Genomic DNA, 16,534 nt, shown 5'->3' on the forward strand with positions numbered 1-16,534 from the left:
GGAAGCACAGTGTCATTACACACTGTAAAATCCAAGTGCACAGAAGAAATAGCAGATTTCAGGCCCTGTGGCATTCAGGTGCATTAGAAAAATCGGTTACTGAGATATTTTATTACATCTTCTCTTTTTTAAAATACCAACTTCTCCATCTCTTTCATGTCTGGCATCTTGACTTTCAGGTAAATCTAAGTGTACACTTTGAAGATGGCACCAAATTACTCAAAAGTCATCAGGATGTATTCTCAGGGGACCATAAATATCTACAGATATCTCTGGTAAGTTTCATGACAATCCAGCCTTTATGATGGACCAAACTGGATCAAGTGGAAACTTTGACTGAATGCTGGCGCTCAGTGAACCCTCAGGAGGTCAGCAGGAGAAACCGTCTTCTGAGGACTATTATACCCAAGCTCTGCAGTGCTGACGGCTTGTTCTGGGACCTTTCTTATATTACTCCCTCTCTCTCACTGCATTTTCTGTCTGTATCTCTACTGTAACGATTGGATGAAGGCAAAAAGCGAAATAAATGAATAATTCAATTGGATAATCCAGTATACTTTTAAGTTTGAAAAGCCTCGTTCTCCTGTAGTTTTTTTTTTTTTTTTTCTGGTCAGATTTATAATATACATGGTGAATTTATTCCCTGCTGCCCTCCATTACATCCCTGGACATAAAAGGAAAATGACACCATATATCTGCTGTCTGAGTCACTGTATATTAGGATTTCTCTGTAGTCTCTCTGGTGTCTCCCCTCTGTTAAATCAAACACACGGCAAAGGAATTCATGCATCTCACTTAAAGCTGAGGCTGCAACAGAGGACGCTTCAAAGCCACATTAACTGATCAAAGTTGAGCAGCAGCCTCATCCCGGTGACCTGTTTGCTTCCACTGACACAACGGACACGATGAAAAACGAAGGTTGATGACGACAAACTGTTTTCATGCAGCGGACAGTATCATGCCCAAGTAATTTAAGCCTCAAATGTTATAACACTGATGCTCTGGTCGGATTAATTCTTAAAAACATATTTCTCTTTTTTTTAAGTGAACAAGCAGTACAGTGAACAAAAGATATTCCCAGAACATTGAAAAAGGCAGCACGGGGAAAATGTCAGTGCAGTCATTTAAATGATGGAGACGTTCTCTATTTGGTATGAATTGGAGGATTGTGCCCAAAACAGAAAGCATTTTTAATGACTTAGGAAAATTCCAATATGTTGTGATGCCCAGAGACAGAAGGAGCAGAAGATACAAAAAGAAAACCTCTTGCATCGCTGGTTAACCCTCACAAAGGCCAACCCAGCCTGCACACACAATGTCCTCTTAATGTATGCGTCCTTTTTGAACTTTCAAGTTTAAACTTATACAGCCTGCTCACAATAAAACAATATGAACTTAAATGGCACAGAGAGGAAATGTCCACTGCCAATGCAAAGACAGCTGTCAGTGGAGGCGCAGATATGCTGATGGTGCTCACGCTTGACGAGTGGACAAGATGTTTAGGCTTTGAAACGTACCAGAAATGAATCTGATGTGAACTGAAAAAAAAAAAAAAAAGAGTGAAAGCAAAGCTCTCGAGCCTCTCACTTCAGAAGAAATCTCTTTGGTGTTCAGTCTTCACACTGTTTTTGATGCAATGAATAAACAAAGGCTACATCTAGTGTAAAAGGACACAAATGTCCAAAGTGAAGAGAAGAGCGTCCAGTAGTAAAACTTTACTGTTACACAAACATAATTGGCACCTTTACAATGTAGAAAAGTGACCGTATAAAAATCTCTGAAGCACAGAATGAAGCTACGACCCACTGGCAAATGTAAACTGAGAATTGGACCACGATGTACAACAATAAGTTACTGCTCCACAGCACCAAAGATACAGCTGCATGTCACGTGTTCAGAAACCTTAGATTGTCTGTTCTGGTAAATCATAGCTGCTCCACAGAAACACGGCTGGAGCAGATGATTGTGCTCTTCATGGCTGATGAGAGGACATGGGGGCCGGTCTCAGAGCTGAAGAATAACCACACAAGCCGTCTCAGTCTCTGCCCTGAAGACATCCACACCACTGCATCCAGCTGCAAGTAGTGTGACAAGAGAACGTCTCGTATTCTCTGCACTTCCTGAATATAGGTGACTCTCAGTGGCAGTCTCTGTCATGATATCGACACTTTTAAAGGAAAAGTTTGGGTTTTTTAAGTTTATCTCGAGACAGTACTCACATGCATGTTGAAAAAGTTTTAGGTTGCTGTAGCAATATCTTCCTGATGGGGCAGCAACACTGTAAGCAATGGGGCTAAAGTATCCCCAGAGGTATCCAGAGACGTTTGGGGGTCCGCTTGTTTGCTGTCTCACCCAGAGTTTGATGAAGGGTTAATCAGTTTGCTCTCTGTGTGTTCAGTGGAGAGACTGGTCTGGGGACTGTGTGTGAACGTATGTTCAGGAAACACAGTTTTCTTTACAGTTGCAGGGGTGTGTGAACTGTCAGCTGAGGTTGGGTCTACTAGGAAGCTGCATGCAGTCACTGAGGCTAAGCTAGCTGCCGGATCGTCAGTAAATCCCTCCAAACTGCTGGACGGCTGGTGACACCACAGTGTCTCAGTGTGTCAGATACAGAAGATGCAGCAAGTGGGTGTAATTTAGAGTTGTTTTAAGGCATGTTTGACGGAGCTGGGCCGAGTAACAAAGCAATGTAACCAGTAATTTAATACACATTACTTTTGCTGTGGGATAATTAGTAGGTAATATGATTGCCAATCAGCCAACGCTGCTCATATTAGCTGGCTGAATGTATTTCTACACAGAATGAGGACTATGGATTTTGTGCCCCATTGCTTACCATTGTAGATGCATTAGAGAGAAATCACTTCGCGGCCAGCGCAGAGCAGCAGAGGGGGAACGATTACAGCAATCGATAGCTCTCAGTCTGCATGTGGCTTGTGAGTATTGTATTGAGATAGATTGTAAAAATCCAAACCTTTGCTTTAAGTTTTGTTGAGACAGAACACAAACCAAATTTTCACAGTGTTCACAGTTAATGTATCAACTTGCACAGATGTTATCTGCAGTTAGCTGGGAACTCATGTACAAACAGTGTGTGCGTAGAGTGACTGTCTGTGAGTCACCTCTGACGACTCAGAAAAACTCAGTTCTTTGTTATTTTCCATCAGTCTCTCTTTTTCTCTCGTCTTCATGCTTTTCTAAAGTTGATTCATAAAGACATCGGTGCACATTTTTACACTTAAGATGACACATTTTCAACTTGCACGGACACGCCTTTCAAATTAAAATCAAAACTAAAATTTGCTTTACGTTCTGTCTGAACACATTTACGATACACTGCAATGTTTAAATCTGAGCAATCCATCTGAGCTTTGCTCTTCTTATCTGAAATAGAGGTGCTTTGACTAATTTGAGAGAACTGCCTTGCTATCTTATTTATTGTTGTTTATCATAGAAGCTCAGCTGCATCATAGTTGATCCCATTTCATCTTTATTAAAATGGACATGAAAAACTGACCAACCAGTAAGTAAGACCTTTATGTCTCTTAGTCTCACTTTGTTCCTTTTCTGCTTTATATCAAAAGCAAAAAGCACCAAACTGCACCCATAAACCCATAAACTACCTAATGTTCTTCTGAGCATGTCACTATTACAAGTGTATGAACACTGGATCGGTTGCGTTTGGTTTGGTTTTTCAATGTGAAGCACCATTGAGCATGATATAAATGGGAGAGCTGTATGGATCCAGTCATCTCAGAGTCTCCTGAACCTGGATTAGATTCCTCCTGCTCAGATTTCAGATTCACGCCTTTTAGCACCAGTGATGAAGATGTGAGCATGTTCCTGGTTCACAGCTCATCACTTGAGCAGTTCACAGAGTCAACAGAGACCCTGCTAGAATCATACTGCAGCGAAACCCGGCGCAAAAGTCCGACCCGTCTCTCTGATACCAGGTTTATGCCTCTGCATATGGTAGGTGATACTGCTCTTCCCTCTTGTTACACCGTTTGGCTACGATCGCCAGGTACAGCACCAGGAGAATGAGCCAGTAGCAGGCGTAGAGTATCGTCCCTGCTATCAACAAGGCTTTCTCTGTCTCGCTGAACGGCTCCTGTGTTTCACAGTAGATTGTGTACGCCACACCTCCGAGCAGCACCATAGCCCACACTGTGACAGGCACAGCACCGATGAAGTTGACCACGATCTTCCTGCGGCCTGAAGTGCCCCATCCAGCCTTGTTGATGGTGAGCAAGGCAAATATTTTGGCAGGGAGCAAGCTGGACATGTAGAGCAGAGAGTAGAGTGACATGAAGATCATGACCAGGCTGCCTCGCAGGAAACAGGCGTATGTGGCCTTCACCATACCAACCAGCTGGACTGTCAGTAAGAAGAGCAGGATGTTCCACAGCCTTCCACGGTAGAAGAGATGGATGACCGTGGCAACCAAGAAGAAGGGGAAGAAGCCGGTGACCACGGACTCATAAGTCATCCAGAGGCTGTGTTTGTGGAACCACAGGGCGTTGTACAGCCACTCCCGGAAGTAAGACTTGCTCCATCGAGTCTGCTGGTTGAGCCAACGCAGATACTGAGTCGGCGTCTCAGTCTGGCACTGCGATCGCGCCGTGAATTTTGTCTTGTAACCGAAGCTGAGCACCCGATTGGTGAGGTGGCGGTCGTCACCGAAGCTGCATTTGGAGCCGAGGAAGGTCTGGTGGTACCAGGGCTCCAGGAAGCGCTGGAGCAAGGAGCTCCTGTACATCCCCAGAGGGCCGCTGATACACTGGACGCATCCAAAGTAGGACTGGCATGCCCGCTCGATGTTGAAGGCCATCCAGTAACGCACGCTGCTGAGGAAGGAGATCCACGAGTCGTACTTGTTAAGGATCTGGAGGAAAGGAAAGAGTAGAGAAATGAGTCCAAAAAAGTCGAGACAGGAAGAAAAGGAAAATTTAATGTGTCAATTGTACTTTTATGGCATGCTGTAGGGAGCGCTCAGTCGCCTCCCCTGGTAGATCTACAGTTTGTGAGTTGACTTTCATTATACTTGTCATTTCTTATGTATCTTACCTGCACGTCTCCGCCAACCCCTCCCACCATTGGATCTTCTTCAAGAATCTTCAGCATTTCTATGGTACATGCCGGGTCTAGAACTGTGTCTGAGTCACACACCTGAGAAAGGATTACAACAAGCACACAGCGCACAGTAATGCTGAGGGTCATGGAAAGACTCAAAAATATACAAGCGGTGGAAAAATGAAGGCTGCAGGTGTACAGAACGCTGCGCAGCATTAACGCTAAAAATCCATGAGAGAAATGAGAGGCTGCAGACAGAGATCCCAGCTGCTTCATTGTAAACTGCACAGAACTGAGTCACATGTGGACATGACCTTTGACCCACAGCGAGGGCACAGAGGCCATGCAACAGCTGGTTATGAAGAGTGAGTTGCCTGGCCAACATCGGTCTATCGGCTTGGAATGCAAAAAAGTAAACTCTTCATGTGAGAAGTCCAGTGTTGATTTTCTGGGGTTGTTATTGCACGTTCAGCGGGTTTAAGGTGAACGCAGAAGATCAAAAAATAGTTTCAGTGAGTTTCAATGCCTGTTTGGTCTAAATTCATGTTTAGAATGAGTCTTTTAAGGTATGATCTGTCTGTGGAGAATTAACATATAGGCAAGATAAAGCACTCATTGATCCACATTTGCCTTATGGTACCTTGTTGTACAGTTTGAGCACAAGTCGAACCCAATTCAATGCTACTGGTATTTCTCCTATTTTAACATTCTGACACAAAATCACTGACAGTATGCAAACCATATTCAGTTTCCTGTTTGGATTTTACACAGAGGAAGGCTGACATCAGTATGCTGCGGCACAGAAGCAGGAATGATATCAAATCAGCATGACAGCTGGCCTGGATGATATCAGGCTGGAGTGTGCAGATGCATATAAATGGGCTTCCACTGATGGCTTTTTGTGTAACATGATTATTTCTGGCTACTTCTACACATGCTCAGACACCTCTATGTGCACATTTTTATTGGTGCTTAATGGAAATGTTTCGGTGTGAGACCTGCTGCTGAAATCCTGCTTTTTTTATGCTAAACATAAGAAATCTTCTTTCAGAGATGAAAATACTCTTTTTAGCAGCAGCTAAAAACTGCACAATGCCAAAAGTTATAAACCAGTGACATTTTAGTAGGACAATACCACATAATGGGCCAATAAATTGACCAAGATGGTCAAACCTGATCAAAATATAATAGAGACCCAGGATGGATGGATTGTCATGAAGTATTTTAAGGACATGGTAACCCTCTGACTTTTCAAGTTAGTGCCACCATGATGTTACATATGTTTTAGGTGAAATGTCTTCATAAGTATCGGGTGAATTGCCATAAAATTTGGTTTCACAATCCCCTCGGGATGAATTGTAACAACTCATTTCACTTCTCCTCTAACACTGCAATCACCTGAGACACACACTGAGCGGACAACTTTCTCAGAGCTCTGCATGGAAGTGCAATAACTTTTTAATTCCATCTCCCATCAATAAATATTGGCTACCAAAGCTTGCAGTGTTGAATCTAAGTGGTCCGTTTCCCCAAACAGCAAAAATGTCTGACACACAAGTGAACTGGTACAAAGGGGACACATCTGTATGCCATTGACCTGCAACAGTGGAGAACTGCTACCAGTTTGGTAGAAAATCTGAAAACGTATTGGGAGCCATCAATAAACAATTGAATTGCTGGATCAGCAGTTATCATGGCTGTAGACTCTTAGTCCTGTTAATTTGACCTCGACTAATCTCATAATTGAACTTTGCTCTCAGTATTTACTCTCAGCAGCAGGGTCAGGGAGAGGATTCTGAAATTAAAGAGGTCCTCAAAAAAAATCATAACATGAAGCTGCAAATCCAAGATATAATGACTTTTCTACAGCTTTTCTGTTCAAATATGAAGTCTTCAGACCAAGTGGAGCTAACCCTGCTGACATCATCGGGGCTATTTACTCAGACATGGCAAGACATTATACAGTGGCTCTTGTAACTCTGAACCCTGAAATGAACTTCAGCTCTTATATCTCCAACATTTGCTCACATGGTCTAATCTAAAGAAAAGTATAGAAGTACATGCAGAGTATTTTCTGTGTCTGTGAGCCTTACCTGCACATAATCCACACTGTCCCCCAGTGCTTTAAAGGCGGTGTACATCACCTCTCTCTTCCCTCCCCACTCCTGCATAATACAAGAGTAGCGGCAGCCTCTGACCAGCCGAGCAATACGTGCTGCCTCCTCCATGTGCACTGTGCCCCTCCCTCCGCCTCCAACACCTGCTCCTCCGCTCCCATCACTGTGATAGTTTCCTTTCCACACCATACTGCCAGCCTGGTCAGCACCGCCCATCACCTCCTGGAAAATGTCCATCATGTAACGGTCCTCCGGCCGGTTCCCATCTACCACCAGCACCACCTTCAAGCCAGGGAAGGAGATTCGGCGGATGCTACGCAGGCACTTCCTCAGATAGTCTGGGTCCTCCTGGTAGGCGGCGATGCACAGGGCCACAGACCGACGGAGGTGCTGAGGCCGGGCGGGGCTTCTCATCCGCCGATGCTCCAGGAAGGCGAAAAGGCTCTGGAGGAAGAGGTGGAGGGAGAGGAAGGCACCATAGAGGCCAAAGGAGAGGTGGTGCTGCTCAGTGTGGATGAACTGGTAGCCTTTAGAACAAAGTCACACAGTGGAAACAAGTAAAAAAAACAAAAACATCACTTGCTTTGATTGTCATGTACATGTTTGTCTGTGTATGCATCATTGAAATTCACAAGTTAACCTGTGACATAGGCCAGCAGGATGGTGAAGAGGACCACCGCAGCAAAAAGGGTGGTGACCACGATGTTCAGCGCATTCCTACAGCGAGAGGGCATCTGCAGGTGGAGAAAAATCAAACCGTAAGTAGGTAAACTGTGTTTGAACTGGATTTCACTCGAGACCTGTTGCACATCATTTGCTTCTTAGCTGCACAGATGGACAGACACACACACACACACACACACACACACACACACACACACACACACACACGTGAAGACCTTCAGCGTGTTATTCAGTACATGAAAGTGGCCATATCAACACAGGCCCATTGTGCACGTCAGGTGAGACAGAGAGCGGGGCCTCTGGACTCTGACAGAGAGAGCTTGAAACACCTCATTAGTCGACTCAAGTGCCATTTCCTGTTTGTTTTGGTATTTTTTTCCATTAAAACCTTTAATCAGCCAGCATCAGTTGAAGACACATCAGTTACTGACATCATGGAGACACAGTGCCAGAAGCACAAGACAAAACACTAACTGCCCTGTGTAGCGCTGGTTTACAGCTACAGCTACTACTATTAATACTCAACCCAGGCTGCAATTAGTACTTCTCATAAAACTATTACTAATAATACCAATGTATTATTACCAAACCCACTACTGCTACCACTTCTAGTGCTCGTACTATATGGCTGCTGCTAAAACTCCCACAAAGAGGGAGTGCTAAACCTGCTACTACCACTAGGGCTATTATTACTACTGCCAGTACTATTAATATTGCCTCTCTATAACTAATACTGCACAGAATACTAGCTTGCTCAGATCTGATGGGAATTCAATTACTTTAAGAGAAAGAACCAAGTTGAACACCACCTGCCTGTCTGCTCTGCTCTCTTTCATCTTCCTCCCTCTTTCCTCCCCTCTCACCCCTCCTCCCATCAGCCCCTCTGGCGCTCCCTTCTTCCCTCTCTCTGGGTTAATAGCTCTAATTAAAGGCCAGCTGGGGTTTGGCCGGTGCTCAGGACCGGTCAAAATGGTGGAACAATTCTGTCCTTTCATTCATGAAATTACCTCCTGCCCCCTCCCACTCACCTGGCTCGACCCACGAAGGAGAGACAGACTGATATTTATGATATTCAGCTCCGTGGGACACACTGGCACAGACAGATTTATCTGCCTCTCTGAGTGGATGTACAGGTTTACATCCTGGCACTGAATCACACTTGCTCCACAGATCTACATGGAAACAGGCTCTGATACTCCTGACAGTACTGACAGAAAGGGGGATTTTGTAAATAGAGGTTTTGGAACACATACAAAACAGACGCTCATCACGAGCATTCAGAGGTTCTTCAGAATAATCTCCAAACCAGGACTTTACACTGACTGCCTGTTTTCTTCTCCTGGTTCTGACTCTTGCCTCATCATTCTGGTTATAATGGTACTGCAGTTAATTCTGTTGTGCCACTCACTCTCATTCTGGATAAGAGCATCAGTCTAATGACGATGAAAAATCCAACACATGAAATCAAATTGACCGAAATTAGAATTTTTAATTAAGCAAATCTGTCTGGTTTTATTTGCTCAGGTTTCAAGATTTCTGTCTCTGAAATGTCCACTTTGGTCTTTTTCAGACACGGTGTCCCTGTCACCCTGGATAATCTGGGACATCTCTTTGGTAGAAAGCATGCCACAAGGTCATGTAGTAGCCTGTGTGTCCTTTCAGGACCATATCTGAATCACATTTTTCCTGCTGAGGGCCAAAGAGAAATGCACCCATGCTTGATATGCTATCCATGGTGGATTATACCAGCAGGCCGAGGCAGCGTAGTCTGAACGCCCCGGGGCAACAGGCGAGATAAAAAGGCCACAGTAACATGGACTGCTTGATTGAAAGGCCACAGTCACCAGAGGGGGTCGTTGGCAGGCTGGGAGCTGAGATTAGTCAGGGGACTGGTGGGGGTCCTCGCAGAACACAGGCACAGGTGCAATTAGCCCCAAGGTTATATCTGCAGGGCGATCCTGACTGCAGCACAAGGACAGCTCTGTGTTTTATGAGACAAATGTTGGATGCTCAAATATTACTGATGACTGGCATGCACCACTATGAAATCAAAAACCAAAATACTCTGAATTATTTGTATGAAACACACTCACCACCTTTTACAATAAAGTGATAAAAAGTAAAAGTTCAACACTTGTAAGCTTTCTGAATTCCTTTCCGCTGAACAGCACAATGAAGCAGAATTTCATAATGGCAGATAATGCTGTCTTAAGGTCACCGTGGGAGGAGGTATGGTAGTAATATCAACATCTGGGGGCAAGTTTTGTCTTGCAGTAATCAACAGAAACTGAATCCCAGGAAAAGACACATCGGCAAAATTCTGAAAGATATGAAAGGTAAAAAAAAGTACACCATCACCTTATAATCTTTAGTGTGAATTCAATCCCACTGGAAAAAAGTCACATTTATGAAGAAATGTGGTAAAAATGACAAATGTAACAGTCTTGTAGTACTTGCAGAACTCGTATAGTAATAAGTAAAAACTGAGGCTGTGGATTAATATTTCACTCACATCCAGAGTTTATCCACCTCACCTAACCTGTCTACATGTGGTCCAAGTCTAAGTCCAGATGCAGATCAGGATCCATCTTTGGTAGAAAAGCTGCCCACCTGGGCCATCGGGTCATCGTTATAAAAGGATCCAGGATTCAGATAACTCCAATTTTCCATGTTAAGCATGTTCGGTAAAGATGCAGGCAGAAATATCAAAGTTAAAAAAGGTAAAGAAAAGAGTCATCCCAGAGCTACAATCAATATTTCCAGGTCACATTATCCAAATCAGTAGTAATACTCCCAGTTGTATCCCAGGAGTGGCAGTCTCTCATGGGAAGGATTTCCTGCGTCCAGAGCACTTGAATGAATGGGCTGGGAGTCTAGGTGAGGAGGTGTGGGTAGTGAATGATGGTTTTGGCCTGGGGACAGGGACTTGTACCCGGCTGAGCGAGGCGGAAGATGGGAGGGGTAGGATAAATATGTTTGAAGAAAGAGTGTTGGGTGGAGCAAGAGAAAGAGGGAGGGAAGTTAGGAAACAACAGGAAAGAGATAAAGATGAATACTGGACGGTAACGTGCCTTCAGTACCTCCTTATATGTCACCACTAACAAAGCATGTGTAGAGGATCAAATATGGCAAAGTGGAGGTCAGAGTTCGAGAGGCAGATCGTCAGGGACGCAACTGTCTGCTGTTTGTAAATTGACCAATCAGAACTCAGAGCTCTTCAGAAAAGTCTGAGAGGGTGAGGGCAATACGCATAGATTTCAGAATCAGCCTGTGACTAAACATATTTTCAGGCCTCGACAGGTTGGTTTAGATGTGTTCTGCTTTTTTTTTTGCTTGTGTCACTATCGGGAAACCGCTAACAGGTGAAATGACTGACATTGATCAGCTCAGTATAATGCAATGTTAATATTCATGTGGCTGTGACTTTGAAACATACCACCCACCTGAATACAGCTACAGAGCAAGTACACCCCCTCATGCCAACAGCATTCCCTGATGGCAATGACTGCAAATATAGATGTAGAAGTATACTCAGCACTGGAGGTCAGACTGCAAGACTGCAACTGCATGACTGAGGTGAGGACAGGACGTGTTCATCTTGATTATATGAACAAACCTGAATATGTGATCAATTACAGCTACTAACCTGTCCGCTCCGAACAGCTCCAAGTACTGCTAATGCAAATCATGATGTCATCAATGAGATGAGTCAAGGTCAAAGCTGAGCAGGGCTGCAAACGCAACCAACGCATAATCAGATGTGTTGTGATGTGAAACATGCATAAACCTTGTGCTGACCTCGTGATGACAAACACAAAAATCCAACCAGCAGAAATATATCAGGGATTTCAGAGTAATTTGCCACTAGAGGGCTCTCAGTGCCTCCACGTAGGTTTCTCCAGGTAGCACAAAGTCATCTTCTACAGACCTCATGACATAATGAAGGAGGTGATGTAGCTGTGATAAAGCACTCACAACTGAAGATATGTGTGTAAGGCACTTCTATCCATGGATGATCGTTCAAAACCGACATAAAAAAGTAATGCCTGGATTGTGTTTCAGGTGTGTCTGATGCCATTGAACTGAGCTCATTAAAGCCTCGGCCCTCCTTTCAGAATTTATGGGGGATAGCTCAGTTTAACAGTCTTTGAACATGTCATATGGTGTTAACTGCTTTTGAAAAGTGACATAACGGTCAATTTGCATCATAGGTCACAATCATCGCAACACCAGTATCATTCAGTCCTTGACAACAACTGACCATTAACTTAGCTCCAAGATGAATCCTCCATGGCCTCCTGTAGTACCACCCTCAGGCCTACTACTGGTTAGGCTATGAGAACAGAGAAATTCTCAGCATGTTGCTTGTTTTGTCCAAAACTTTCATACTGGGAGAGTAATGAATATCAAGGCCATGTGTAGGCGCTGTTGATGGGGCTCTAGCCTTTACAGCAAGTGTGTAACTCTTGCTGAACAGCGGCCCCTGTGGCCACAAGTTGCAATTACATGATTCTAGCACACTGAATCGTCCACTTCCTATCACTTCCTAGGGTCTTTCGATTCAAACTCCACGAGCTAAAATCACACATATTTGACATATTACGGCCTCATAAAACATAAACATGTTAGCATGTTTAATCTAGAAGACACAGAGCAAGATCAGCATGAATTTGAAGTCGTGTTTGTGTCCACCTGATGAATGACAAAAGTCCAATATTCACTCTCCTAATAACTCTGCTTTGGTCTCCACTGTACTCTGAGGAATTATATATCTGTCTCTGTAGGTGCTGAGGGTACACTGTGTTCACTAGCTAGGTGTCTTTCTGCTGTTTGGTGTTGGGAAAGTAATGCACATTGAGTTTATCATTGGGTGAACTGACTGAGAACAAGGTCAAGTAGGAAACTTGCCCACAGCGTGGCCCCTGGTGACATACATTGTGTGTACTTGCACTTCTGAATGCACTGAAATGTTTGTCTGTGGCATGCTAAACAAGTGGAGTCATAAAGTTAGACCTGACTAAACAAAGTCAGCTAACATTAGCTAACCTTAGCCACCATAAGCTACTGGTCATACCAGACCAAGTACAGTGGTAGCAGCAAAAACCTCTGAGTGTGTTGAAGTGAGTGTTTGATTGCTTTTCAAACTTTCAAGAATATGTTATTTCTTCAGAAGTCATACAGTCTTGCTTTAATCTTGTTTCTAGAGCTTTATTTTCATCACCTGAATGTTACAAGTTATCCCCCGGATGGCAAATCTACTTCACCTGAGGTCTCGCTGCCTACAAGCAGCCTGTCAAATACCAGCAGGCTTTGTATAAAAAAAAGAAAAAAAAGAAAACAGGACCAGACCAGGCAGGTCCAGTAGTGATGCCATGATGGAAAATCAAACAGACCAGCGTTTTCTTTGGAGATGCCAGAAGCCTGCAAACAGCCGCTCGCAGGCGTTCCTGTCAACTGTTTCCTAACTGTCACTGTCTGCCTCCACAGAGGGGAAAGCAGCACATGTAGTAAACGCCACAAACACGGTCATAATGCACAGACAGCAGCAGCTTTACACTTCCACAGTCCTGTTCAACGCATTGCTTGACTAACTCAATCACTCACACACACTCGCAGTGTCAGGCAGAAAAATATTTTCTCTGCCTCATATTGCAAACACAGTCACCACACAAGCCTGAACACACTCAACTCTTTGTCCTGCATTTTCATACTAAGCTTTAATGTTGCTTGTCCTATTTTTTCCAAAACTTTCCATTCAGTTTCTGTCTGGTTCAACATGTTTGTTCTCACTTGTGAATGCTTTCATTCATTCTCTTTTCTAAAACCTTTACATCTACCTGCCAAACCTGAAGCAGCACTCAAACTTAGACTTAATTCTGGTTAATTAGATCAGATCTTAATCCTAAATACAAGTTTAAATACTAAACTAGTCCTTCATAGAAGTGAGGACCAGCAAAAGAAGGATTTCTTTCATCTTTTTATCTTTCTTGTGGGGACAATTTTCATCATAGTGCAAAACATATTATTAGAACCCTTACCTTCCTGATCCGGTGGACCCTCCGTCTTCGTCTCCCCCTCAGGACTCCCCCCAGCTCTCCGTCCGCCTGGTCCGTCCGTCGAGCCGGGACGTCCAGCCCTCTCCTGTCCTTAACACAGCACTCTCCTTGTTCTGTCCCCCTCCTTCCAGCAGCTCACACTACATCTTTATTCCAGCTTGCTCGCTTAATTCAGGAGATCCCACATCCAAAAATACAGCAGGCAGCTTAAACCACCACACTCCACCACTTCTCTGATCCAGCCTCCCCACTGCCTGCTCCTCCTCCTCCTCCACCTCCTCCCTCTATCTCCCAGGACTGTCCCAGGGCATGAAGGCCTCCAGCTGAGATGTGATCAGAGGTGCTCAGCCAGCAGCTGATGCTGGTGCAGTCTTACATCTGCAGATTACAGGTTGGGGGCAGCAGCTAGTCTGGTCTCTGCCTCTGGTGCTCTCCATCCCGACTCCTGAGGGCCAAAATTGAGGAGCTCAATCTCGGCGTTGTCCTCAAGTCTGATTCCTTCTTTTCCCCCTGCAATGAATCATCCCAATGTGTCTTCACCCCCTCTTCCTCTGTCCTGTGCTGCAACTCGTCTCTACATCCCCCCGTTTGCAGCACAGCCTAAATCCTGCTCCCCCTCTCCTCCTCTGTCACACTGCTCTGCCCGGCTGCCTGGCTGGCAGACCGACACTGCTGAGTTCTCCTCCACAGCTCCTCTCTCTGTCTCCTTTAAACCCCCTCTCCTTGTCTCTCCCCCCTCCCCTCTCTGGACACCCCAGCCATAGCTCCCTATCTCTCTGCAATGCAGCCAGCAGCCTCCAACAAGCCTGGGGACTGTTTGACCGGAGCCCCCTCTCTTCTCCACCTCTCCGCCTGAGTCAAAGCATCCTTTATGGGCTTATTTATCTACCCTCCCTCCCTCTCCTCTCCTGCTCTGAGGCTGAGCTGCTGACGTCCTGCAGATTCCACGACCACGGCTGGGCTGGCAGCCTGAGACAAACTGCAGTATGCCTCTGAGAATCGATACACGACTGCCAAAGCCACTCAAATGCATTTCATTGAAGTCAGGTAATAGAATGCACATTTCCTAAAGAGGACTCACAGGAAATAAGACTGAAGTGGTTCCACCAGTTTACATTTATAGCCTTTTTCACACTCCTGCCTGCATTCTCCTTTCTGGCTCACTGACAGAGACACATGGTGAGGTATAGTAATTACTGTAATAGACCTCTTCAGCAGTTAAAGGCACTGTGGCTTCAGCACTCTCTCCCCCCCCTCTCTCAGTGGGAGGAAAACTGGAGGTGAGCGTATTACAGGCTTTGAGACGGACGACCAGACTTAACTGAACAAAAGAGTTTTTCGAAAACTCAGCTACCAATTAACCAGAGAAGAACATTTTAAAGAAGCAGTATCTTAAAAGGGCAGTCCAATTGACTGATTTAAGCCTGCACTGAGGAGTTGGATTAAAAAAGAATGGTCAAAGTCAAAGCAGCAGAGATGGAGCTGCCCTGACTAGCATGGCTACAATTCCCATAATGCAACAGCGTCATTTGTCAGACTGGAACTCCACAGAAAAGGGTCACTGAGGATTGCAGAGGAGGTGATGCAAACACCTCCAAATCTCAACAACACAGTGCGACCTGCGCGTCATATAAGATCTGATGAAGGCTTCATGCCACAATGCATCAGCAGATATGCCAATCTAAATACAGTTACAATCAAACATATGTTAATTAAACACCAGCGGTGATCCTTTTGCTGTTTTTTGTCCTCTGGAGCGCAAGAAGACTATACAGAAGCCTCAGCTAGTCTACGTCACATGAACACTGACAGAATGCACTCATTGCTAACAAAAAAATTCAGCAGTAACATGATCTGCCTCATGTCTTTAAAATGTAATAGAATATTGTTCACCTCTGATTAAACTCAGTTTCTGCCATTCACCCTGCCAAGTGCATTGGCAATGCCTCCTATACCGTGTGCTGCACTACTGGCATGTTAGAAGGGAGCCCAGCTGTTTCAAAGCAGTGATGACCTTGGTCAAAATGCTGATAGGATTAAAATCTCTGATCCAATTTGGTTGTTTGATGCTAAAAAGCTTCACAGAGCCGGGCTGAACTGCAGTGTTGGTTTGAACTGTCTGTGGATTCATCACTACGAGGGACCATTTTTACTTCTTTGGTCCATAATGACGATGTTTAGTAAAGCTTTAAACATACAATCACTCAAGAGTCAACATAAAGTCAGCTTCAGACTACAACAAAAACAATGAACTGAGGCAAATTTGAGCGTTCAGAGGCGCTAATAATGCCAAACCAACATCAGTTAGTGTAGATTCAAAGCTTCTAGTGTTTCTCCCCATTCAAGCAATTAAAGCTACACAGACAAACTGTCGGTGTAAAACTGTTAGGTTTTCCATTTATAGTATCTACTGGGACCCTGACCAAAATAACTGTGCAATGTCTCATTCTCAAAAAATGAAGCCCAGTAAACTTGAATACTTTGGACAATATCCACACACTGTAAGCAACCAGTGAAAGTAGGTGCTCACAGTGTCACAGTCAAATGAATTCAAGTGGAAATCACACATTTGTTCCTTCACTCCAGTTTAGGCCTTTGTGAATG

The 16,534-nt window shown here is 44.4% G+C and overlaps 1 protein-coding gene across 2 annotated transcripts; it reads right to left on the reverse strand.

The window, feature by feature from the left end:
• Positions 1-1,266: 1,266 nt before the first annotated feature.
• Positions 1,267-14,607, reverse strand: has3 (hyaluronan synthase 3). 2 transcript variants are annotated; one of them, XM_076732067.1, is made up of 5 exons: positions 13,913-14,607; positions 7,831-7,924; positions 7,167-7,717; positions 5,068-5,169; positions 1,267-4,885 (listed from the first exon to the last, which is right to left on the reverse strand). In XM_076732067.1, the coding sequence occupies exons 2-5, from the start codon at positions 7,922-7,924 to the stop codon at positions 3,956-3,958; spliced, it is 1,677 nt and encodes a 558-aa protein (XP_076588182.1). In that variant the 5' UTR covers positions 13,913-14,607; the 3' UTR covers positions 1,267-3,955. The 2 variants fall into 2 exon arrangements, with proteins under 2 accessions (XP_076588182.1, XP_076588183.1); XM_076732068.1 differs by lacking the exon at positions 13,913-14,607 and adding an exon at positions 10,233-10,311.
• Positions 14,608-16,534: the final 1,927 nt, after the last annotated feature.

The sequence above is a fragment of the Chaetodon auriga genome, chromosome 6, assembly GCF_051107435.1.
Source record: "Chaetodon auriga isolate fChaAug3 chromosome 6, fChaAug3.hap1, whole genome shotgun sequence".
Lineage (NCBI taxonomy): Eukaryota > Metazoa > Chordata > Actinopteri > Chaetodontiformes > Chaetodontidae > Chaetodon > Chaetodon auriga.

What these genes read in the sequence shown, in the direction of transcription:
- has3 (XM_076732067.1), bottom strand. Translation starts at nt 7,924, where the DNA reads ATGCCCTCTCGCTGTAGGAATGCGCTGAACATCGTGGTCACCACCCTT. An exon ending in CCTGCTGGCCTATGTCACAG is followed by an intron (nt 7,718 to 7,830) that starts GTTAACTTGTGA and finishes TTTGTTCTAAAG; the next exon opens with GCTACCAGTTCATCCACACT. An exon ending in ACAGTGTGGATTATGTGCAG is followed by an intron (nt 5,170 to 7,166) that starts GTAAGGCTCACA and finishes ATCCTTTCTCAG; the next exon opens with GTGTGTGACTCAGACACAGT.